This window comes from Patella vulgata, chromosome 8, assembly GCF_932274485.2.
Source record: "Patella vulgata chromosome 8, xgPatVulg1.2, whole genome shotgun sequence".
Taxonomy (NCBI): Eukaryota; Metazoa; Mollusca; class Gastropoda; family Patellidae; genus Patella; species Patella vulgata.
The window spans coordinates 3,736,188-3,762,276 of NC_065886.2; the positions used below are offsets into that span (position 1 = coordinate 3,736,188).

Below are 26,089 nucleotides of genomic sequence, written 5' to 3' on the forward strand. Positions count from 1 at the left end.
TTTTCACCCACCAATTACCATGGTATGCAGTACAGAGTTTTAGTGGTAACATGTTTATTGCCTATATGTATGTATACAATAATACCCCCTTTTTTGAATACATAATTTAGTGTACTGATACATTCACAAATGAAATAACTTTTCCCTTTATCTCTGGCAGTTCTCGCGCTGAAGCCCCTAAACCCAATATCTTGAACTGACACTGCTCCCTGAAGCTGGCTTCAGAACCTAAAACCCAATATCCTAATCTGACACTTCTCCTTGCACCTGGCTTCAGCCCCTAAACCCTCAAGGATCATGTCTGATTCTGACACAGCTCTCTCCAACTGACTTCAGCCCCTATACCCCCAAGGATCTCGGCTTGATTTTACACTGCTCTCTCCAGCTGGCTTCCGTCCCTAAAACCTAATACCCTTATCTGACACTGTTCTCTCCACTTAGCTTCAGCCCTTAAACCCTCAAAGATCTCATCTTAATCTGATAATACACCCTCCAACTGGCTGCTGCCCCTAGCCCTAACCTTAATCTGGCACCCAACTCATTTATGTATAATCACCATATATATATATCACAATAATATACAGACATGTAGCTGATCTATCATTTGTTGTGTAATATTATCCACTTCAATATATAAATATAGAAACATATGAACAAGGTACATCTTTATATATCACAGTCTATATACACCCCTTTTATAATATACTAAACTATTCCATTACTTACTGTTTAATATTAGATATTGGCGTATTGGGTCAGTCTATTATATGTATATAGGTAGGATAAACATGTGTTTATCAGCTGCAGTATATCAGATATTTCCTGGTTAATCAACTTAAAGAGATGTGAAATTGATTGATAGATACGTGGAGGTCATTAAAGGTCACTGATATACACACAACACATTGTGGTAATATTTACCATCCTGTTGTTGTTCATGAACACCTGCAGAAATTTTCCTTCTTATTATTTAAAACAGCTTGGTTGGGCTGTTCATAAGCTTTTCCTTTTAAGTTTTCATCCCCGGTTGTACATAACAAGGAGTAGGGTCGCCTATCCAACCTCGTGGGTTTTCTCCGGGTCCTCAGGTTTCCTCCCACTGCTAAAGACACCTATGTGCAAGCGATTTATTGAAATAAAATTGAACCATGTGTTAGTCCCAAAATGACCTAGTTTGTTTCAAGTGGACGTTAAACCCCATTTCTGTCTGTTTCTATCTCTGTTTTTAAGTTTTGAATTTAAAGGACAATATTGGTGCCAGTCATTATCACATATGTGATAGAACTGGCCCCAAGTTCACAAAGCATTTTCAGACTTAAGTTAAGAATTTACTCAACTTTCATTCACTGTTTATGAGAAATATCTTTGATGAAGAAACACAAAACTTTGCACATAGTTTCTTATTGATGTATTTGATACATCAAAACAGCATAAGTTTTATAAAGGGCTATATTTTAGTTAAAATAAGGCGAGCAATTTTGAGTAAATTCTTAACTTAAGTCTGAGAATGTTTTGTGAACTCGAGGCCGAGTGATAAAATAATATTTGGAATGTGTTTAACCAGTTCTATCACATATGTGATAATGACTGGCACCAATATTGTCCTTTAAGAAAAAAACATCTTTGCAAGATCAAGGCCCAGAAAAAAAGAAAATCAAATTGGTATGGCCTAAATAATTATAATGCTCATGCCTCATACACATATTCAGATACCATCTTGATGATAGTAAACAATAATAATGCTTATGCCTCATACACACATTCAGATACCATCCTGATGATAGTAAACAATTACAATGTTCATGCCTCATACACATATTCAGATACCATCTTGATGATAGTAAACAATAATAATGCTCATGCCTCATACACATATTCAGATACCATCCTGATGATAGTAAACAATTACAATGCTCATGCCTCATACACATATTCAGATACCATCTTGATGATAGTAAACAATAATAATGCTCATACCTCATACACACATTCAGATACCATCCTGATTATAGTAAAGAATTCCAAAAGCATGAGCAAATCATTTTCCTTAAAAATGCATCTTGGAACCAACTCAAACGGGCATTTTTACACAATTTCAACTTTTTCTATGAAAAACACGGGCAATAGGGATATTTTCTCATCAACAGAGAAATTATTAATTAAAATTAATATTGAAAGGCTTACCCCAACCCACTGATGGGTGATCTAGCCCACTGGGGATCGTTCTTTAATTTGTGAAAAACTGGTGTGTGTGTTAAAAGAAGTGGGACCGCACGAAGTTGGGGTGTCTGACAAAACAGATTATAAACTTTATTTTATCTTGTCTTAAATATATTATATTTATTACAGATATGTTAATGTAGTCTTGTCTTTCAGGTCCCTCACCCATTTTACAATATGATCGTGAACCAGGCCGGTATAACCCAGTAAGTAGGCCGAAACAACCAATAGGAATGCCTGTTAGTTGACTGGATTATAAGACTAACCAATGAGAATGTGTTTTAGATTTAGTTTGAATTAACCAATGAGAATGTGTTTTACTATTTGTGTTACAGAGTTGATAGTTGTAAACGGTGTTGAATCTGTGACAGATGCTGCGATTAGAGAGTTATCAGATCGTGCCAAACGTCCACGAACCCCAACTAAAACAAGCACGTTAGTCATCACTGGGGTCAAGAGGGTAAGAAATCGGTCACAGTCCTTACTTTCGTTAAATACATCTCCAACATCAAGGTCAAAGTCACGATCTACTCTGTCCTTGACCTCTTCAGCAGAAGATTTATCAAGGTCATTTAATTCTCCTAGACATTATATTTATAAAAATTACTTAGATCCAAGCGATGCGTTTATGGCCACCACTATTAGAAGACGAGTTTCGGAGGAGAATTTGGTTCCCATTGAATCAGTTGATGTGGATGTTACACATAAAGTCGTTCATACAGAAGTCTAATTAACCATTATAGATTTAAGATGCATTATATAAGAGCTAAATCTGGCTATCGCAGTTCTTTCTTTCTTTTGGCTTCTTTAGACATTTATTCATATGACAATCAACTCTCGAGACAGAGATTTAAATGGATTTGAACACTCACATGATTTAAAACTTGAATGATAAAATGGGTATTCGCTATTTATCCTCCGTTGTTAAGTACCTTTGCTACGATAATTTAAATGAAATCTTCAGTATATTCATACATTGTAACAAGAATGATCAGCTCTTTATCTAAATCTTACATAATGCAGTTTTAACTTATTGATCATTTTGAAACAAATGACTATAGTATTTATTTCAGTAGTTTTATCATAATGTTTTTATGACTCAAACTGATCAACACATAGTCCCATTAATACTCCTATTATGTTTGGGGAGGGGATTGGGGGGGGGGGCAATTAACCCCATTTCTCTCTCTCTATCTCTCTCTCCTATTATATTTTGACAAATCTGTGATAAGTGTGTAAATATATATGATCATAGGCAGGGTTGCAGAAAATCTTTCATGGTAAAACATTTCTAATCAGTCAAGTGACCAGATTCTTATATTAATAATCACAAATTGGACTTGTTACACTTCAAATTAATTCCAAACTGAAATATATTTTTAGTGTAATTTTTATCCCAATTGTTTTCCATACTAACTCCAAATTCGTATTAAATGAATAGAGGGAGTGAAATTATAAAATCTGATATTATATAACGCATGCCAATATTGTGTTCTATTTTATGCCAAATACTGATGTGATTTGATATACTGTTTCTAATAATTAGACAAATTATCTTCCCTTTGTTTCATATTAAAAAGTATTTAAGTTTGTTAAAATCTTTTTTATGTTTTGATCAAATTGAGTAAAAAATTTCATTGTGATTTTTAAAATGAGTAAAAATTTTCATTGTGATTTTTAAAATGAGTAAAAATATTCATTGGAATTTTTAAAATGAGTACAAATTTTCATTGGGATTTCCACAAATTTTATTAACACAATATTTCACATTCGTCTAATTGATTAGGCATTACAAAAACATTACAATAAACTTTTTTTGAGATTAGCAAAGGGAAGATAAGACTCTTAGTTTATCTGTGATCGACAGACAACAGTTTTGATCATAATTCCCATATTGCTGGATAGAAAACGTTATTATAAAATTTATTCGAGATAACCAAAAGGGGGATAACCATTATCTTCTAACTGATTAAGAATCTTATAGGGTGCCCTAAAAAGTTTATTTGAGATTAGGGGGGGGGGGAACTGATTAAGACTCTTACAGGGTGCCATGAAAAGTTTTTTTGAGATTAGCAAGGGGGGATAACTGATTAAGACTCTAACAGGGTGCCATGAAAAGTTTATTTGAGATTAGAATTAGAAAGGGGGGGTAACTGATTGATATTTTTATAAGGGTGCTCTATAAGTCACATATTGATGACATCAGAACTTTCTATTGCATGATATAAGTGTTAACGAAGATTTATAAGTATTTATATATCAGTGTGTTGAATATAGATATATGGCATGTCGCCTGTTTAGATTTCTGTGCATGTGACGGATTTGAATGTATCAGCATTAAAAGAATCGTGGCTTTTCGATAATGGGCTCTTGTTAAAATTCTCCAGAATGGTCTGCATATAGCATTGTAGGTTTAAACTTATTACAGAATCGAGAAAAGAAAAGAATAATCTGACAATATGGGTGAAGGGGTAATAAACACTGTCCGAATCCATATATCAATTCGAGTGATTAACGTAACATATAACTGGGTGAAGACAAAATATACTATTTTCTAATACTTAACGACTTGAACTCAATGACAAACACCCCCATCCCACAATCTGATTAAAACACAGATCCTATGATTTTTTTTTTTTATAGTTCAAAATTTTGTTTTACTTGTCTTTACTACACTAGGATTTGGAAGAGATGTTATATAACCCGCGCTTTGGATGATGTGAGGGATTAGTCAATGAAACAATCTGTTATGGCGATTTTTGTCGTAAGGTGCACGGAACTGTGGGTAACCAACTAGATACATAAACTCTGATTGGTTAATCAAATGTCTGATGTCATAGGGTCAAAAGCCACTCGTATGGCCTCTGATGCGAACTTCCACATCTTTGTGAAGTAGATGCCATCAAAAGTATAAAAAACAAAATGAAATATACATCTGTATTATAATCAGATTGCCCATCAAGGTTTAACAAAATCTTTTCGTATATTAAATAAAAATAAATTTTGTCTACCATTTTATTCAGCCTCCTTAAAAATAACAACAAATCTTGAAGGAAGTATCAACTCATACTCATTTTCACACGTTTTTATTTTTGCTAACATTTTGATATTGTACAGATATTATTTTTTTCTACGAAAAAGGAGAAAAGAAATTAGATGCCGCCTAATTGTTAGAATATATTAACTATAATCATAGATGTAAGATGGCTATCAGATATGTTAACATTAAGTAGGATAAAATTTATCATAGGCTGTGATTTATACATTAATTAGAAAATTATTGATTAATTTAAATTTTTTGTTCTAGTAAATATTTTATGATCTAAAATTATATAAGCTTTTTTTTTTTTTTAATTTAGTATATTTTATTATACTTATGATATCTTTCAAATAATTTACTTTAATTGGATTTCAATGATTTCAAAAAGACTTATTTGTCTTCTTTTTCTTCCATATTTTTTTTTATTTGGTTTAGGTTTGAATTTATTAAATTAATTCATTTTTAAATTATAATATGTGTTGATTGAATTAATATTTGCCTTTGAATTATTTTTTTCTGTCTTGAATTTGAATTAACTCGGGGAATTGTTTTTTGTGTTACCAAAAATGTGTTCTATTGTGAATTGTTCCAATCGTATTTGTAGTATAATATGCCAACAAATCTTTAAATGTGGTGGGGAATGGCCAAAATATTTAGCATAAAAGATTTTTATATGATTTCCCCCAAAAATTTGAATTGTGTTGAAGATAACAATGAAATTTGTATTTTCAAAAGAAAAAAAAATGAAATTTTAATTTTCAGAAGAAAAAAATGAAATTTTTATTTTCAGAAAAAAAAAAAATGAAATTTGTATTTTTTGGGAAAAAAAATGAAATTTGTATTTTTGGGGAAAAAATTATTTTTGTTTTTAACACAGGTCACGGTATAATGTGATTAACATAAATGTCTATTTAATATGTTTTAAGTAGAAATATCTATTTAAATTAACCAGCTATAAAGCTAATCATATATTTGTTTAATTAGAAAATAAACAAATGAGATAGGCCAGAAGGATTTGTTTTGGAGGATTTGTTAAGTTTTGAAACTTGATGAAAAAAATTTTTGATTTTGTTCCAAATTTATAAGTTTTCAAATTTTAAACTAAGCACTTTTCACATGATTCAAGTGGGTATTTATTTATCAAGGCGTCTAAGAACAGTAAATTAAATTGATTGGGCCTTATTACATATTGTTTGTTTTCGGAATTATGAAAAATGCTTTGCCAGAAATGTTTATTGTTTCCTGTTAGTTGTGCAATAAAAATATTTTTAGATTGTATAGCATTTCTAATCTCTAATATCACAAAGGGTTGGATAAGGGATTGGGTAAATCAAAGATTCAATATACATTCAAATACACAAGGGGTTTGATAGGGGATTGGGTGGGTTGGATATAAATACACATTGATGGAATTTCTTATCATAGTGTGTTGGATTAAATATTTCTTGGGATAAATGGATTAGTTTGAGCCAAAGATTCGATATGAATGCAAACAAAGTTCGAAATATATATTTCTCGAGGACAATAAGTGAGCCTTTGTCATAGTTTCAGTTGTCATTATATTTGTCAATTTTGAATATACCAGTAAAAAAAACAAACTTTCTTCATTAAATCATTCTTCCAGTAGAAATATTTTTTTTAGTTTTTCACTGAAGGAAAAGATGTAACAGGGGGTTGCATTTAAAGAAAGCAGATAGAATTTTAAAATGAAAAATATGGTTAGGACATAAAACAACAACATTTTATTGGAGAACATTTGATCGGAAACGATCCTGCACATATGAAGTCATATGTGGATTGTGCATGTTAGGGTAAGGGTTAGCGCTAGTCCTGTTTACACCTCGAGACTTTGACGAAATCTGCAGTTCCTAACCCTTACCCTAACCCACATATGAGGTCATATGTGCTAAAATGTGTAGGATCGTCTCCGAGCTAGCGTTCTACGATATCATTATGTTTATTAATATCTAACTGTGTCGTGTTTAACAACCATGTCCCGTGTGCTGTGTTTGTTTTTTGTTGGTGTAGAACTGATGTTCAAGGTAATTCATATTAGATTATTTCTTTTATTAGTTAAAATTATAATTTAGTTGTAAATAAAGTAGATTTTAATTTCTAGTGGTAAAATGATCAAGTCTGGATTTTCACATTAATTCGAGATACTGCGCAGTCTATGAATATTCTAGGAGTTAAACAAAACATTCTGTGCCACAAAATTATAAAAAAGCATCCAAAGGAATGTAAAACATCCACATGCAGCACTGCTGACAACATTTTGATGGAACCTGGCACCAAGAAAAACACAAGAATAGTTTCTTACTACATGTTTTATTTTTTAAAAAAAGCATTTCTTTTGAAATGAAATATGCATGATTAGAGTAGTGTTTAAACCCAGACATGATTTGCTTGACTTTAGATTGAACAGGCATCTTACAAATGGTTTATGGCTAACTGGAAGGAGGTTAACTATTTAGACAATATTCAGTGATACTAAAGCTATTTTATTTACTCTCTTTAATTTCTAGCACGCATGACAATATTTTTAAAATACAATCTGGATGGTGATTCTTAAAACTGTTTTAAGGGAAAAATTATCTTGCATAGATTATGAGATTGATACAGACTTTGAACAATACTGCTAGCGAAAGCATAGTTACCTTTGGCTGGATTATGGACTCAAACTGCCAATTCAAAACTCACTGTGATATAATATTTAAAACATTTGTCAGATTTGCTTTATTAGTGTTAGTATTGCATGCTGTGTTTATTCTAAGCACTGATTATAATATGTACATGTTGTTGCACAGCTTGTTAACATGGAATATATTAATTATGTATGCGCATATTAGTGGTATATTTACATATTAATTCATGTTTTGTCCTGTGATGTCACTAACAATTGAATAAAGTGTGAATATTGTGATACACAGTGTTTATAAACTGTTGCTCGTTTAACATTTTACAAACGTGCCGTGGCGTATTTAGAGGGCGACATTGGGTCATGCTCCCTCACACATTTGCAATATCAAGTTTGTTTTTCTTTTAATAACCAGACACGCCAACAAAATGCAGTTAATCGAAAAAATCTGTAATCAAACTGAACCAAAACTAATCTCTTTTAGTTGATCTGCATCCTGCATCCCACAGGCATTTTACAAGCATGATCACCATGTTTTGGGAAAGTTAAGATATGAATTCACGTTGAAAAGGTTTGGAATGCTTAGGTTGCAGAGTTTTTGAATGGCATAATTATGATGCTTAGGTTTAGGATTCGGTTGTCTATTAATGCATGTTTACATGTGTTGAAGATAGTTGAGCCTACAGGAATATCTGATCGGATATGGATTGGAGTTTGGGTTGCGGATTTTGTTTACTATTTGTTACCTAATATATCAGCACAATTTGACTTGGAACTTTCGTTTGCTACATCGGTTATTTGTTATAGGTTGTTTGACTACAGCATTTGTAATTTTATCTTATCGATAATGACTACTTTATGTACAAAACTTAGTAATCTATGGTAACTATTTGTTAGCATGTATATCTATGGTTACTAATGTAACCACGGTTACCATGAATATCCATAGCAACGTGTTGTGAACATTGTATTGTTTGTGGCTTTAAATATTGAATTATTTTTTCCTTTTAATTAAAACTTTCCATAGGAACCTATACCCATCATAAAGGTACTAATAATATTACTATTTGCTGTATCTATTTTTATTTTATGGACGTTCATATCTTCTCCTTCTTCTTTATTTTTTTCTTGAAAATATATAATAATACAAAGGGTTAAAGTTTGGACACAGGATATAAATAAACAATATTCGTATAGTGTGGAATTGTGTCCATTTTTGTTCAGATATTGATTTTGTCAAATTTCCACCTCTGTTTATCCAATATATTGCATGATATCATATTCTCCTCTGTATTATAGCTTCCTACGTCTTAGGTTAGATCAGACCATTTCAGACTTACACCCACCACAGAGTATAGATTGTTGAGGGTTTTTTATCAGTAATTACAATAAAATCCTCAAAACCAGATCCAAAAGCAATATCAGCACAAACCCGTAAACAATCAACTATTCTGTGGTGTAAAGAAATACTAATTTAATTTTGGAGTAGCCCCAGTGACAAGTATACATGATTTATCTTCATTAGTTTATTATTAAAATAAGATAAGAATTTTGTAGAATGTTAAGTTTTTATAGTTTAATTTTGCCTTGTGCTACTGCAACTTTAAATATTCATTTATCTTGTACAATATGTTTCTTTATTTAGTGTTTATTTTTTACAAATCAATTTTTATGTGTAATTTTACGTTATAATGGAAACAACTAAGTAGAAAATTTAAACAAATTGTTGGACATTCACCAACAGTGAACAAAACGACATCTTTTGAAATGTAATAAGGAACAAATGATATGATGTTATGTACATATTGATTTTTCTTGAATGGTAAATGTTTTATCATTTCGTATATTGTTTTAATTGCATTTTTTCTATTTTCTTTTCAAGACTATTGAGAGTACACCTACTGATGAGACAGGTGATATGTCTATAGCACGAGATCGTCAAATTCGAACACCCGACAAAGGTGAGATTTTATGTACTGATAGTTTTGTTTTATCTGATATAAAACATTTTTGTTATTGAATAAAAATTAAATACGAGTTCAATTCATTTCCGACAGTTGATCCATTTCCATATTCAAATTTCCCCCACAATGCATTTAGTTACAGTTCGACTCAGTCTGATGCAGATGTCGCATTTGTGATCAACATTAGACCCACTTCCATATTCCGCCTTTGAAATTATTCAAATGTTCCCCAGAATATATTTAGTTACAGTTTGAATACGTTTACCGCAGAGGTCCCATTTGTGATCAACCATGGTCTTCGGAACAATCGAATTAGTATACTTATAAGTTATTTTCTAATTATGGTAAACTGTTGTTGTTCATTGGATATTGTTTTAACATTTTAACAATCTTATCAGAGTAGAAATAACGCCTAGCTGAACAGTTGAAGTTATTTGTAAGTAGAGCGGGTAAAATAGACTCTTTAAGGGCCAGTCCAATAGAATTTATTTCTAGTATTTCTATCGACATTTTAGTTTATGCTTTATATTAAATATTATTTGCCAGGTAGGCAATAAAGGTACTTTGCATTAGACCGTTATTTCTACTCCTAATATAAAGGCTGGAATGCAGCATATAAAATTAATCAGCTTCAATTTTATTCAATTGTTTCAATGTGATTTAGTTATGGGACTGTATATATACAGGAGACAATTCAATGGAATACAATTACAATGGCTTGATATTGAATAGAGAGGCCTAGTCGAAACATCCTTCAGTAATAAACAGAAATTGTATTCCAAAAATTGCACTCTTATATATATTTAGCTGCTTAGTATAGGCCTAATATTGGTAAAAGTTGTCAAAATGAAATTAAATTGGGCAAAGTTTTATGTTTTTGCATTCCAGTCGGTATATATTATGATAATGATGATATTCTTATGAAAATATATTTAATCAATATATATCCAGGTTATGGTGCTTCTCATAATATACCTTACAGTGGCACATTTTTCAGGTCATTAACAAGTTTTCTATTGAATATCGAGATTCAATATTTATTAAAATAAACTTAAGAGCAACAATGGATCAGATGAACACATTACCTTTCTATAACGTTGTCTTCTCGATTATTGTTTGACTGGAACGAAAATCGTCCAGAGAGAACAGTTTAACAAGATGCTAATAACATTTATTCTCAATTTACTGGATGCAAAGTCAAAAACTAACATATTTGTGTTATTGTAGACTTGGAGAGATTTGAAAATTGTGCCACTTTCACTGTCATAACAATTCATTACAAAATCTTCTATTTAAAATCTACCGTATTTCCTGAAAACCTTAAAATGTCCTGTATTTGGTAGAGAGATAAGGTTACAAATTGTCGATTTTGTTCTGTTACGGATAAACCACAAAGTCATGCAACCATTATTTGGCTTAAATGAGATATCTAGAGTTATCTGTGATTTAAAGGCGTCAACGCAATTCAAATCTAAAACTCATAACGTGTAGTGTTCGAGTAAAACAACTGGGTTAATAATTTTAATAATTCATTATTTTCTCTACTGATTATAACAATGACCAATGCTGTGTAAGTCTGAAGTTAAATATCTGTAACATATTAATCAATGCTCTAGATTTTTGAAAATTAAGGCAGGATAACCCTTTTATGCCAAGAAAAAAATTGGACGTGTCGGGGAAAAAAAAAGATTTGTGGGGCAGGAGGTGGGGGGGGGGGGGGGTATCTTTTTCCTAGCATTTATAGTCAAATTAACCTGTTGACATTTATTTAGAGAAAATCACGCCAAGTTATATCGTCTAGGTAATAAGAGGTAAAAGTTTATTTGTCGACAATAATTTTTAATTTAATACATAATTGCAAGTATAAGAGAAAACACATTGAATATATATCAAATAGTAGTCAAAAGTTAGGAACTAGCGATCTTAATGAATTAAAACCTTTCTTCTCAGAGAAAAAGAAGAGTACCTTTGGTAGCGCCCTAAAGAAGGCGTTTGGTCGTAAAAAAAGAGCCCATAGTGCGGACCGTGAAACGTCGAGTTATAAAGAAGGACGGTTTCTAAAACCACCAGAACAACATTATGGTCCTCAATCAAAAGGTGGATTTATGTAGATTTAATCCCTATTATAACTTGTTTTATTTCTTTTTTCGTTCTATTAACTTTTTTTTTCCCATTCCTCCTTTCCTCACATTTCTCTCCTCGCTTGCCTGCTTGCTTGATTCCTACCAAAACATAGATCTTTATTTAATTGCACAAAATGATGCCATCCATTTTCGAAGCTTTTCAAGACAAATTTTGAGTGACAAATACAACAGAATAATGATCTATGTTTAAAAACTAGTCCCTTTTCAATGATTATTGCTGTCTGTTTGTGTTGGAAACAGGTTGGATATTATCGGTATTATTTATTGTGTTTGTTTTCAGTTTATTGAGATGATTTGGTAAGGTATAAATCAGAAGAAAAACCTCATCAGGCCATTAATGTGTATACTAACTTCTAGTTTTACCATATCCATAAGAATTGTTCAAGTTATTTAAACATACATTATGCAAGAGCTAAATCTGTCTATTGCAGGTCTTTCTTTAGGCCTGAAATGTTATCTAAATTATTAATTAGACATTAATTAACTTATCCAGACTCTCCAGACCTATCAACTCTCCATGGCATCGCTAGCCTGAAATGTTTATTGGATTAGGTTCCAATTTCCTGTTCAACTCCCATTCATAATTAAATATAAAAAAATGGATAATCGAGACTATGTTTTTTTATCCTACCGAATTTAGTAATGATGATCGAGGCTAGCCCCAATATTCAATCGCTAAAATCTCGGTTTAGAGTGGACCAATTTGACTGAAACTTTCAGCAAATTCCCTTTTCATTATCTAGTTTTTAACTATTATAGTGAGAACTGCCAGCTCTTTATCTAATCTCCCATAATGTATGTTTAAGCTTCTAATTTTTTTAAAAATACCTGTAATATAATTGCCGCTATCATATGCCTCAATTTGTTTTCAGATGTTTTATCAAAATTATTCTTGAAAAGATTTTCATAAGTACTATATATACATGGGTGTTGGATGGCCGAAAGGTTAGCACGTGCGCACTGTATCATAAAGCCTGTCACTGAGTCAACTGCCGTGGTTTTCGAATCCCCGGTTGTTCGTGACAAGGAGCCGGGTCCTCCGGTTTCCTCCCACTGCTAAAGACCCATACGCGCAAGCGAATTATTGAAATAAAATTAAACCATATGTTAGTCCCAAAATGACCTAGTTTGTGTCGAGTGGACGTTAAACCCCATTTCTCTCTCTCTCTCACTATATATACAAGATATGTCTTTCATTGATTTTAAAATAAAAACATTGTCCAATCAGATAATGAACTATGTTTAAAATAAAATAAAACCAAGTACGAACAATCCAAACCATAAGACAGAATTCGAAGTCCTAAAAAACGTTATAGGCAAAATAGTGTATTCAAGCAAAATAGTGTAATCGGCAAATGGACTGCTCCTCGTACACGACAAACAGTGGTAACAGGTGTCCGGAAGAGTAAGCTTACCCTGCCTGGCGCCACACCCGCCATAGCTGCATCCAAACTATTAGGCGAATAGTCAAACCAGATTTCGAGGACGCAGAAGAAATTATGTTTTGAACATACAAATCATTTACTGAAGACACAAAAAAATATTTTTTCAATGCTCAAATTTTGAATTTGGAGGCTTGATCTAGAGATTATGAGTAACAGAACAAACAGCATATGAATTCTCCCAGAAAATAATTTCTCACAGCAATTCTCCCGGAAGGACACATCCTTAGTAAGAGTCATCAATCCTAAGTATAGTCTTAACATGTTGTTAAAGGCAACATACAAACTTTGATAAATTCTGATACTGGTGTTCTTGGAAAGGAACTAAGCATGCGGTACGAGATCCAAATTTAACTTAAAGATTCATTATGTAAGAGCTAAATCTGCCAATTGCAGGTCTTTATTGTTATATAAATTATTAATTAGACATTTATTAACATGACAAGATTATAAATCAGCTCTCATATTCATTGGATTGCAACAAGATAGTCGTTTAATAATTTAATTAAAAACCAGAAAATCAAGACAACAGTAGCTATTCTCCATAACTTCAGCCATAACTTCGCTCAGACTTTAGTAATTTGTCTGAAAGTTTCAATATATTCAAGTTTTTAAACTAATATAGCGAGTTATCTAAATCTTACATATCTTTACGGAGTTGAAACCAGCTTCCTCCTTATTGGGCGCGTTGAATTGCTGTGTTCCTGTTATGAGAAGTGAAAAACAGGTCGGCCTATTGGTAATAAGAAATGACCCGTTTAAATATCTTGTAATAAGTTCCGTTTCATGAATTGTGTGAGCATACTAAATAATACTTTGCTTGTAGTGAAAATAACCAACTTTCCTTGGTTGGGGGGAATGATACTTTCCTTGAAGAAGGGTTGGGGGGGGGGGGGAAATGATAATGCAGATAGATGATCTAATTTAAAATCATGAATAATATCCTTGTGTGTTTCCCATACATTAGATATTTCACACTTGCATGGTTTAGTCATTACTGGTTGAAATTATATATGGTATTCGGTATTTACGCACTTAACCAGTGTTTTCTATATTTTCGACTTGATGTGGGTGTGTTAGGGCGATGGGATAGGGATTGTACCACTCTTGAGTAAATTAAGATCGATAGCTAGAAATGGAAATGAAATGGGATTAAACATCCTACTGTTCTGCTCCGAACTTGACTAATGAAGACGGGCATACGCCATACACTGTGCTATGGGGGAAATTTTGCCTGGACAGCGGCACTACGGCCTACTCTTATATCGACTTCCATCTGTCAAGGGATCTTTTATGTGCACGCCAATGTGTACACAGGACCTCAGTATTTTATCCCATCCAAACGACTAGACAGCTGTATCACTGACAAGGGGGAACCACGTCTGAAAATCTGGCTGGATGAACTTTCTCGGCCAATGCAGGGATCGAACACCCGACCTCCAGGCTAGGGAGCCAGCGCCTTACCCACTTAGCCAACGTGATCCCTCTTATTTCGTGAAGCTTATTTTTATAATATTTACAGTTGAGAGTTACACTACTATATCAGTACATACTCTAGATTAGTCTCAATTAGTAGAAAGTTTAGCAGACAAATATATATCGTACCATCTATATATTACCATTTTTAATAACTTTTTTTTAAATTCTAAAATTGATCGTTTTTTTTGTCTTTCAGATGATTTGGAGTTAGTCCGAGCCAAAGGAAACGCCTCCCCCAACTTAAAGAAATCTCGCTCATTAGGCGGAAGTTTAAAGAAACTTTTCCGTAGAAGTCGCAGGAGATCGAAGTCCAGAGACAACTCACGAGAAAGTTCCTTTAAAAATACAGGGTCACAGAATCCATCCCGAGACAGTTCTCTTAATCGTTCTCAAAACAGATCGTCAGTCTCTTGAAAATAACTTAATATAATAATGTTGTTATCTTCCCCTTTTGAACTGTAGTTAGCTTCACTGTCTTGCTACTGGTACCCTTGTGATCTAGTCTAAAGCTTTCAGCTGGTCTGTCTTTAAACTGAAGGCGCCATTCACATACCTTAAGTCAGGTGATGATTCACAATATTGATCAATAACCAAATTAGAGTTGCAGAATTGATTGGGGAATATTTGCGATTGGTTTACTGTTAGTCCTGGAGCATTGAATTGGAAGGTCCATCAAGAAACAAAAATCCAATGTGACAGAATTAGCAGGATCAGGAACACAAATCCCATGTGAAAAGTAATAGAAATGCTTCAAACTGTGTTAGTATTCCCTTCCCTTTAAAATTTAAAGCATGAATATTGTGTGTAACTAGTTGCCAAGGGTACCAGTGGTATATATGTATATATATGTATATAACGATACGCTGACCATCTTGTGAATGTTTGTGTCCGATTCAAAAAGCTACTGGGAATGTCAAGTACAATAATTTATATCAATAGATACTTACTAACAATCATTACAATAGCAGAGCTGGATTACAGCTTTTCTCCATCAGTTGGTAATAGCTTCAGGTTAGGGCAATGGCATCCACACCAGCGTGAAGCCTGCTGTGGAATATAGTGGGGTTGGATTATGGGTTTTCTGGAGGAGGCGATAACTTTGGGTTAGTGCAGTGACACCATTATCTGTTGTAATCCAACTCTGAAATATAGCAGAGTTTGATGATGGGTGTTTTGGACCAGGCAATAACTCTGGGTTAATGCAGTGACACCAGTACCCGTTGTAATCCAGCTCTGAAATATAGCAGAAGTTTATTATGGGTGATCCGGCCAGCCAATAAGTTTGAGTTAGTACAGTGATGCTAATTACCGTCAGACTCTGAAATATGTAATGTAGTGTTTGTAAGCTTTGAGAATTGATTTACAGTCTTCGGCATCCATTATAACTCTTGTATGTGTCCATGTAGTATTCAAGTCGTCCTAATCTAGTTGGTGTTTGGTCAATGACAGATAACTGGGAAGCTTGTGATGTAAAAAAAGAGACGTATAATGTATTCAACCCTTGACTGCTTTAAGACGTTTGTCTAACAACAAGCAAATGCTTTTGATTGGATGCGACGAGTCGTGCGCTCGTCTGATTATATTATTAAGCGCTCTTGAGCAGTTTTTCAAACTGAAATTCCAGCGCTCTATAAATAGATGATTATTATTTTTATTAGTCATGAGATTTGACTACATAATTTATGGACAAACATCAGTCGACCGGGAATACATTGTATAGCTTGACAGTTGCGAAACCGGATGGCCAATTTCTAAGCATCTGATATCCGTAAAGTAAAATCACCAGATTCCTTTAAGCTATTGATGATGTTTCTGTACCTGGTGATGAAACATCAACTAGACTATGATGATCTTAAGAATCGTCATATTTTGACAACTGTCCATGTGCTCGAGTGTTTGTAGGTAAAACAATTGTTTATAAAGAATGGTAATAAAATGCGGTTTTCATATAAATATGTATGAGTCAATAGTCTTTAAAACATTTCACTTATTTTATTGTCTTTTTCTTCTTGAAAAGATTGAAACCCCATCAAAATCCCCGAGATGACGACTGACAAGCATATTTAGGTGTTTTGCTTTCAACTATTAAGTGCCATAAACAGCAAAGTGTGTACACTGATAATAAGCTATATTCTATTAACCACTTCAAAATTCACATGGCCTACAATTTTAACAGACACAAAACCTTGGGTCTTTGTTTTCAATTGGTATAGCGTTCTCTCCAGCCATGTCCAAAAGATCCATGTAACATTTTTGAAGACCTATTTGTTTCTTGGCATTGCGACGTTTCAAAAGAGTAAGAAACCAGCTAGGCTTTATTGAATTGTAGGCATAAACCCGAGTTTGAAAAGGACCCGAGATGGGGAACTATCAGAAAAACTGTGTATAATATTTTATATAATATGAATATTGAACACTGTGTCATATCAACCGAATGTATTTATTATAATTAATAATTATAGAATGCATAATCAGATTAATTAATTAATTTACCTCGTTAAGTGTGTTCGTACTAATTACAACCTCAACTAAAATGTTGTTTTTTTGTTTAGATTTGTTTATATTTTGATTTGCCTGTTTGATATGAAATTAGGGTGATGATTAGTGATACCGTCTCTATTTATATATGTAACATTAATTATGTATCCATCAATTAATGTCTTTGCATTTAATCATTGGCTGCTCAAATATTTTTTTGATTTTTTTTATGGGAATATTTTATGAAAAGAGGCCAGGAAATGGCAGGAGATCTATAGCTTGTTTTAGAGAGGGAATCTGTATACTCTTCCATTAATAGAAAATATGTATCATTAATATTTGATATTAAAAGTTTTACCTATGCAATACAGGTGTATCGTTCAATTTATAATAAACTTACAGGTCTTATAATTACCTCCCTTGAATCCAGATTAGAAAACCTTAAAATGAGTTTATTAAAGAGTCTATTTTCAGACGAGATAGAAAGAGGCCAGAAATTCACACGCGCTGTTTGAGATACACCAGGTGCAAGCCCTAAACCTCCCCTATCCCAAAATTCCTGAAATTCCTGATAGACAAATTTTCCTTATCAAATTGACATCTCCATTCTGCCTACAGACAACACCACTTCTTTTTAATATTGTCAAATTAAAAAACCCAAAACAATTATAAGTAATTTATACTCTTATTATAATCAGCAACATGTTTGTTTTTTGTAATTAATTTATTTTCTATTTATCTTTATAAGAGTATTATCTCTAGTGTGTATTGTGTGATAATATGAATACCCCAACTAGGAATACTTTGTTATATTATAGGTAGTATAGTCTAATTTTATTTTCGTTTAAAGATGCATTATGTAAGAGTTATATATGCCTATCGTCCGTCTTTATTTTGGCTTCAAATGTTATATAAACTATTATTTAGACATAATCAGGGGGGCTGGATGGACGAATGGTTAGCACGCGCGCGCTGTATCATACGGTCTGTCAATGAGTCAACTGGCAGGGTTTCGATTCATCGGTGTGTACGTGACAATGAGTAGGGTCGCCTGTACAACCTCGTGGGTGTTCTCCGGGTCCTCCGGTTTCCTCCCACTGCTAAAGACCCCTACGCGCAAGCGAATTATTGAAATAAAAAAATTAAACCCTATGTTAGTCCCAAAATGACCTAGTTTGTGTCGAGTGGACGTTAAACCCCATTTCTCTCTTTACACCCATAATCAACCCTCCAGTCAGTCTCGTTTGTCCAGTACCGTTGCTATATGGTAATAAATGATCCACGCTACATCTTCAAACAGTCGTAACTTCCCCCATAATAAAGTAATTTGAATCAAATTTTCACTATATTCATTCTGCATGATCTATTTTGTAACTATTATAACATTTGTCTAAATCTTACATAATGCATCTTATTTATGTACTGTGAAATTCTCACCGGTTGTATTTAAGATCAATAATCTTCTGATTAAATATTGTTTTTTTTTTTTTAATAATGGTTTTTATTAACCGTAATTGTCTTAAAATAATATGTAGCTAAATATATAAAATCTTAACATTTGTGGTAAAAGTTAGTTAATAATTGTTGATATTTTGCTGGCAAGATATCAACATTACAACTAACCACAGAATATTATTTTGGGATTATTCTATAAATGCTTTATTGGAGTAACCGCTGGACAAGCTTGATAAACTTAAAATACAGCATTATAGGGGTATTCGGTTCATATTAACAAATCTATAATATTATATTATAAGGTATAATATTCTATTATATGGTACAGTGAAACCCTGTTAAACGACCACCCACTGTTACGGGCCACTCCAGTATACAGGCCCTATTTTAAAAGAATATCCTGGGATTCCAACTGGATATAAAGACCGTCTCACTCTTGTATACCGTCCGTATTTTAAAAGAATTTATAAAGTCTGTATTCTGGGATTTAAACTTGGTATAAAGACCACCTCACTATTAAGACCTATTTGTATCAATCCAAGAACTGGCCTGAATAGTGGGGTTTCACTGTATATGTTTGTTACAGTAGACTAGTGGGTGTTTTTGGTAGATTTTAGTTTATATCCTGGTAGATTGTAAGAATCTAAAGTTAACTGGTTTATGTGGAATAATACAGGGTATGACTTGTGGTTTCAGTTAAAGTGATAGTTGCATTTTATCTAAGAACGTCATACCCTTCGATATAGGTTATCAATTCATTATTATTATACAATCATCGGAATCATTTTAAAACTTTAATTAAATTACCGCCCTTGTTTTTTTATACGATCTTTGGAGTTTGCAAAGTTCAATGTTGGATGTTGCAACTTGAAAATGATATATTTCTCTACTCAGGGGATTGGATGACAAGGTCTGTCATTGAGTCAACTGGCGTGGTTTCCCCGGTTGTATGTGGCAAGGAGTAGGGTCGCCTGTCCAACCTCGTGGGTTTTCTCCGGGTCCTCAAGTTTCCTCCCACTGCTAAAGACCCCTACGCGAAAGCGAATTAATGAAATAAAATTGAACCATATGTTAGTCCCGAAATGACCTGGTTTGTATCGCGTGGACGTTAAAGCCCATCTCTCTCTCTCTCTCTCTCTCTCTCCCAATAGTGTCAGACTCACTGAATATTGAGCCTATAGAAAATGATTATTATTAATGATTACTATTTTATTTTAAACATGTGACTTTAATTGCGACTATCACTTTAAACTATTTGCGTTCATGTTAATTATTCTTTGTGTATGAAGTAATTGTTGCAAAAGGTCTACTAAACAACTCTAAAACACACTTTCTACTAAAAAATTTGCGTTCCCAGTCGAGCGGAGTTATTGAGTTGTGTCCTTATTAAATAGTATGATTTGATTCAATTCACTGCCTTTATTTATGTAAGAAAGAAATGTGTGACTTAGATTTAGAAATCAGGTGCCTTATAATTTACTAATCGTGCTACCTGTATTGTTGATGGTACCATTCTAGTTGTATCTTAATATATTATTTACGGCTTGATTTATAACAATCTAAATACTCTCAAAAAATAAACAAGAAGAATCCTTTAAATATTGAAGTGAATAGACCATCTTCCTTTCTTCCAGCACAAATTCTATGTAAAAGTCATTTTTCTACACCGCATGTAGGCATATTAGTTATGTTTTGTGCAACAAACAACAACAAGCAACAACAAGCATTAAAAATCAAGGAGTGGAACTAATCTGGTTTGATCAAAAAATCCTCACTGAATAAAAAACAAATCTTTAAAAAATACACAAAAATACAATCAATTGGGATAGACCCTACATATAAATTTCCCGCCGTTCTTAACTTATCAGATGAAATGGTTATGTTTGGGGGACTAATTTGCACGTAAGCGCATATAAACGTGATCAATAATGCGAAGATGTTTTCAGCACTGAAAGGTTTTTTTCGGGGGGGGGGGGGTGTAGACAACTTGTAGGGAACTTGTGGGGAAAGTAGAAAGCCAGTTTAACTTATAGGGAAAGTAGGAAACTAATTAATATATGAATGTAGAGGTTTTTGTTTTGTTTTTGTAAAATAAACAGATTTTTGTACATGAAGTAAAAAAAAAACTGTGTTTGTTTTATGTCTGTAGTGCCACTCTGCAAGCGAAATTTCCCTGGGCACTGCATGGCGGATGTTCGTTGGGGAAGAAAAGTGCGACGTTAACCCCCATTTCATTTCATTTTATTTGTTTTGTTGTATTGAGCACAAAGTTGGTATGGTAGCTGTTGAGAATGGAAGCCGATAAGTACCCTGTCGGAAGATGTCCATATTCCTGAAGCAATGGCCTGAGAAATCCCTCCCTGGCCATTGCTGGATTAGCTTCTGATACTTGCGCTTTTGGGGGAGTATGTCTATTCTTCCCGTTCAATCAAATCTATCCCAAGTACAGCAACATTGCAGCCCTCCGTTTAATCTGAGGTCTTCCCCAAAACTTTGGACAGTTATTTTAGGGTTAAAAACGGTGAAGTATTGTTCGTCTCCAAACAGTATTGTTAACGTTGTAACCATGTTGATAGCCTTGTTTGTCACGCAATTAGTTTTTCTGCAATATTCTGCTTTGCACTGGTTAATTGGGCATAAAATCGTGAGTCATGACGTAACGTTATGCAAACATATTTGACCAATTTGGAGCCTTGTTTAAAGCGTAATCATATAGTTACGGTGTTAGCTATTGGTTGTTAATCGGACTATTGACCAGTCATAATTTGGAACAGAAATTTGCTTCCATTAAAGCAGTGTTTAGTGGGATTAGCTCTAATCAAACAAAACACTGCGGGGAGTATGGGAGATTCCTCGCTTCCGGTTTTCTACGAGTTAACAGCACAAAGTAGCAAAAGGGTATTTATCGGCTGATGGTAAGTGTTATACCGTACTAATCGAGACCGAGTTTTACGATTATGCTGAGCGAGGCAGATGTAAGCCCCGCCTCTTTCTTGTTTAAGTCCCTCCCATTTTATTTGAAGGTCGAGTTTAGAAAGGACTATTTATTGTTAATAATAAAAGAAATCTCAAGTGCTACTACACTTACGTACACCTAGTGGTTTCCGTGGTCCTAGTGTGTGATCATCAATAGTCGCTCTTAACATTTCAAGCTGATAGGCTATAGTGGATTTACTTGTGCTGTTCAAAAAACCTACTAACCTTTTCTGACGTTTCAGAATAATGGGGTGATCTAACCTGAGTGCTTTATACATGTATGTGGCATGGTTTAGATTCCCAGCTTGCACGGGAGTAAGATCGTTTTGCAAACATTGTATGTCACATAGTGTCCACCAATTTCCTTCCACCGCTAAAAAAAAGCTCTACGATATTTAACTCCGAAATGACCTGATGTATGTCGAGAGGTCGTTATACCCCATTAGTTCTCCCCATGTCTGGAATTTCAATTCAAGATAGGCCCACCTAGATTCCGTAACGGGAATAAACTTGTGCCTATATGGAGACTTGTACTGATTTACCTGATAAATGTGACTACACCATTGCGTCAAGTTTATAGTCCTGATTATCCAGGAACTGCTACAGGCGTAGGCCTACCTTTCAAACCCTGTGGACAATCAAACGAAAACTGACTTTATTCACTTCTTCAACTGTCCTAGGGTTTCAGACACTTTTTGTGTCGGCGAATAAGGCGCTTATGCTGTTATTCGGAGGAGGGTTGATTCGATGCCGGTACTGGCCTAGAAAGATCCTTGGGATTTAATCCAGTCCAGATTCCGGGCCTTGTATACCCCCCCCCCCACACACACACTTCTTCCAGGGACATGTCAGGGCTATTATCAGATACTAGGCCAACCGGCACCACTCTTGTAGAACCACCAACACCGACGCCGCTCTTGGTGGACAGTCAAAACCGCTACCACTCTTGGCGGATCATCAAAACCGGCACCATTCTTGGTGGACCGTCAAAACCGGCACCACTCTTGGCGGACCGTCACAACCGGCGTGGCTCTTATACCATTACTCATTACGAAAGCGAAGCGGGCGACAGAACTGATATATATTGTTTTACATTAAGCAGTGGACACATTAGCCGAATCATTCGGCCGAATCGTTCAGCCGAATCATTCGGCCGAATCAATCGGCGCCGAATTTTATTCGGCCGAATGGGTGGGCACACTAGCCGAATGCTTCGCCCGATTCACCAGTCGATTGCATCACCTTTCATGTCACATGATTAAACATGGCGGCGTCTATGGTCTTCAAACTATCACGTGACTTCTCGATATGAGTGGTGATTGGCTAATGAATTCTTCATTCGGCCGAATGCTTCGGCGAAGCGGACACATCAGGCGAATATAATTCGGCCGAATATATCAAACATGTTTGATTCGGGCGAATCATTCGGCCGAATGACAGTGGACACACTAGCCGAATTTCGACACCGATTGATTCGGCCGAATCATTCGGCTGGTGTGTCCACCGCTTAAGTGAAATGAAAAATCCTATTTGATGTCAATAATTTCTTCTAGAGTTGTGTACCTTGTTTCACTTTGTTGCACCTTGTGAACGCTGTAACCATAATCGGTGCAAGATGCAAATTCACAACGTGGATTGTCAGAGTGACATTTAAAGAGACGTCCTAGCCATAGAGTAAAGAATTACAAAAACAACCAGATACATTACTAGATGATCACAAGGCTATTAAAATATGTAACAGGGGAGAGATTATGCGTCACTCGTTGGAAGTGGGGAGTTTTTGGGTATGTGCTTTCCACCTCTTGCCTGCGACTCGTAGTACTACATATCACTAAATATAATAAATTTAGATTGCAGAACGTCTTGAAACTTTGCATACTTATTACCTCTACCCAAAGGGTGACCCCTGTTGTTTTGGGTGCATGCCCGACCCCCAGGGACAAAGCCACGCCCTTTTTTGTATTGTTAGTGGATCATCTTTAAACTTGGCATATGTATTCCTTAGAGTTTAATGGCGGCAACTATTGGTTTTGGTGCATACCCCGCACCAGGGGCAGAAAAACGCCCAATTTTTGTTTGTGTTTAGCGCCCGAAGGTCACAATTCTGAATGGATTATCATGAAACTTGTGTATACTTATTCCTTATACCCTAAGAACGGACGGCATCTTCTGATTCTGGGGCATGATCCGACCCCCTTGGACGGTGCCACACCTATTTTGTTAATATTTTGTCTGTAAATAATCTACACAATGCATTTATTAAACACACATTATGCAAAAGCTAAATCTGCCTATCGCAGGTCTGTTTTTATGCCTGAAATGTTATATAAACTATTAATTAGACATTTATTAACATGACAAGACCGCAATCAAGTCTCGATGTTATCAGATAGGTCCGATTTTAAGCAGATTATAATATTTAGGCTATTTAATGATTTAATCTAAAAAATGATAAAGCGAGGATAAGCTTCGAACAACCAGTGGTTACAAACGGTGCACACATCTTGTCAAGCCTTCAAAGGCCAATATCTTCGCTATTATATAGCAAGAACGGTCAGCTCTTTACCTAAATCTTACATAACGCATCTTTAACACACAGAGAGAGAGAGAGAGAGAGAGAGGTTTAAAGTCCACTCGACACAAACTAGGTCATCTCGGGAGTAACATATGGTTTTTAATTTTATTTCAATAATTCGCTTGCGCGTAGGGGTCTTTAGCAGCGGAAGGAAACCGAAGGACCTGGAGAAAACCTACGAGGCTGGACAGGCGACCCTACTCCTTGTCACGTACAACCGGGATTCGAAACCACGCCAGTTGACTCAATGACAGGCCTTATGATACAGCACGCGCGTGCTAACCATTCGGCCATCCAACTCCCCATCTTTAACAGATTTGGATCCAATTCAGCATGATCCATCATAGGGTTTCACCTATTTAAATAAGTCCATGTCCAGCCCCCAGGGGTAGAGCTATACCAAATTCTTGTTGGGTTTTTTTTTTGCCCCCAGCCTAGAATGCTGAATGGATTATCTTTGAACTTACCATATTTAGTCCTTATACCATAAAGATAGCAACTATTTATTTTGGTGCATGCCCCGACCCCCAGGGGTGTGGTACCATATCCACCTTTGCTTAATTTTTTATCTGTAAATACTCCACAGGTTGCAATTATTAACAGATTTTGTTCAAATTCAGCATATCAATCATTTCAATAACTGGGTTGTACCTATTTGTATTGTCCTATGTCGACCCCAGGGGCAGAGCCACACCCAATTTTTGTGTTTATTATCTACAGGCTGCAATTCTGAATGGATTATCTTGGAACTTTGCATATTTATTCTCTATTCCGTAAAGACAGCAACTTTACATGTATTTATTTTGGCGCATGCCCCAACGCCCTGTTAATACTTAGACTGTAAAGTTGGCAAAACAAACCCAGCTCCTAGCCTTCATTGCCTCTTGGCATATAACAGTCATTGCAGCCATTTCATACCACATTATCTTCATTTTAAAAAGTACCATATCAATTAAAGCAGACATGTGGACGTAAATTGTAGCGGTAGCGATGCACTCGTTTGTTAAGGTCATGGCGTCGACAAGTTTATGTTATGGCGACGATGAGTTAATGTTATGGTATGGCGTATTGGCTTTACGTTAGCCTGATTTGAATCAGAACTTCTAAAATGCATAGACCAAGATCTCGTTACCACTGTCGCTATAGCTTCCTCAATATCGATAAGAGGCTACACCGGAAAAACACTATCCTACACGTATGCTTACAACAATAATAAAATTTGAGACACATCAACATGGCTTAGATTAGGTTAGACAGAATGACTGATATTTATAAACTTAACTTGAATCCATGTAATTAAGTTATTCATATCACAGGAATCTGACCTTCTTTCTGTATGCATACACCATACCCAACAGCACAACATAGAAGGTCAGAAAATTGTATCCCTACATTAATACTTTCTTCAATATTATATACCTGTAACGGTAAATCTCTTTGATCTTTGGGGTATACAGAAGCCGATCCAGGAATTTTTGCAGGAGACAGTGTACTCCCCCCCCACTCCCGCATGGTCTCTATATCGTCATTTTGGCGTACATGTATATACATACACATTGAGCTTTTTAAACAGAGAAATTCAAAACCTCGTTTGACGTCAATTTTTATTATTAATTAATACAATGTGATTCACTTAATGTCTATATCATTATCTCGTGCTTTGAGAGCCCATCTTGTC

At 34.6% G+C, this 26,089-nt stretch overlaps 1 protein-coding gene across 16 annotated transcripts in view; it reads left to right on the forward strand.

Moving 5' to 3' along the window:
• Positions 1 to 19,901, forward strand: part of LOC126830900 (C2 domain-containing protein 2) — a 376,226-nt gene extending 356,325 nt beyond the window's left edge. For 3 of the 16 annotated variants that reach the window (XM_056103060.1, XM_056103054.1, XM_056103055.1), the window contains 5 exons: positions 2,556 to 2,680; positions 8,926 to 8,946; positions 9,781 to 9,859; positions 11,813 to 11,959; positions 15,124 to 19,901. In XM_056103060.1, coding sequence (XP_055959035.1) covers positions 2,556 to 2,680; positions 8,926 to 8,946; positions 9,781 to 9,859; positions 11,813 to 11,959; positions 15,124 to 15,341 — 590 coding nt within the window. In that variant the 3' untranslated portion in view covers positions 15,342 to 19,901. Of the gene's footprint in view, positions 1 to 2,376; positions 2,427 to 2,555; positions 2,681 to 5,243; positions 6,539 to 8,925; positions 8,947 to 9,780; positions 9,860 to 10,260; positions 10,299 to 11,812; positions 11,960 to 12,286; positions 12,304 to 15,123 lie in introns of those variants that run through there. The other 13 variants (XM_050561390.2, XM_050561392.2, XM_050561397.2 and 10 more) reach the window with 10 other exon arrangements.
• The last annotated feature ends 6,188 nt before the right edge of the window (positions 19,902 to 26,089 follow it).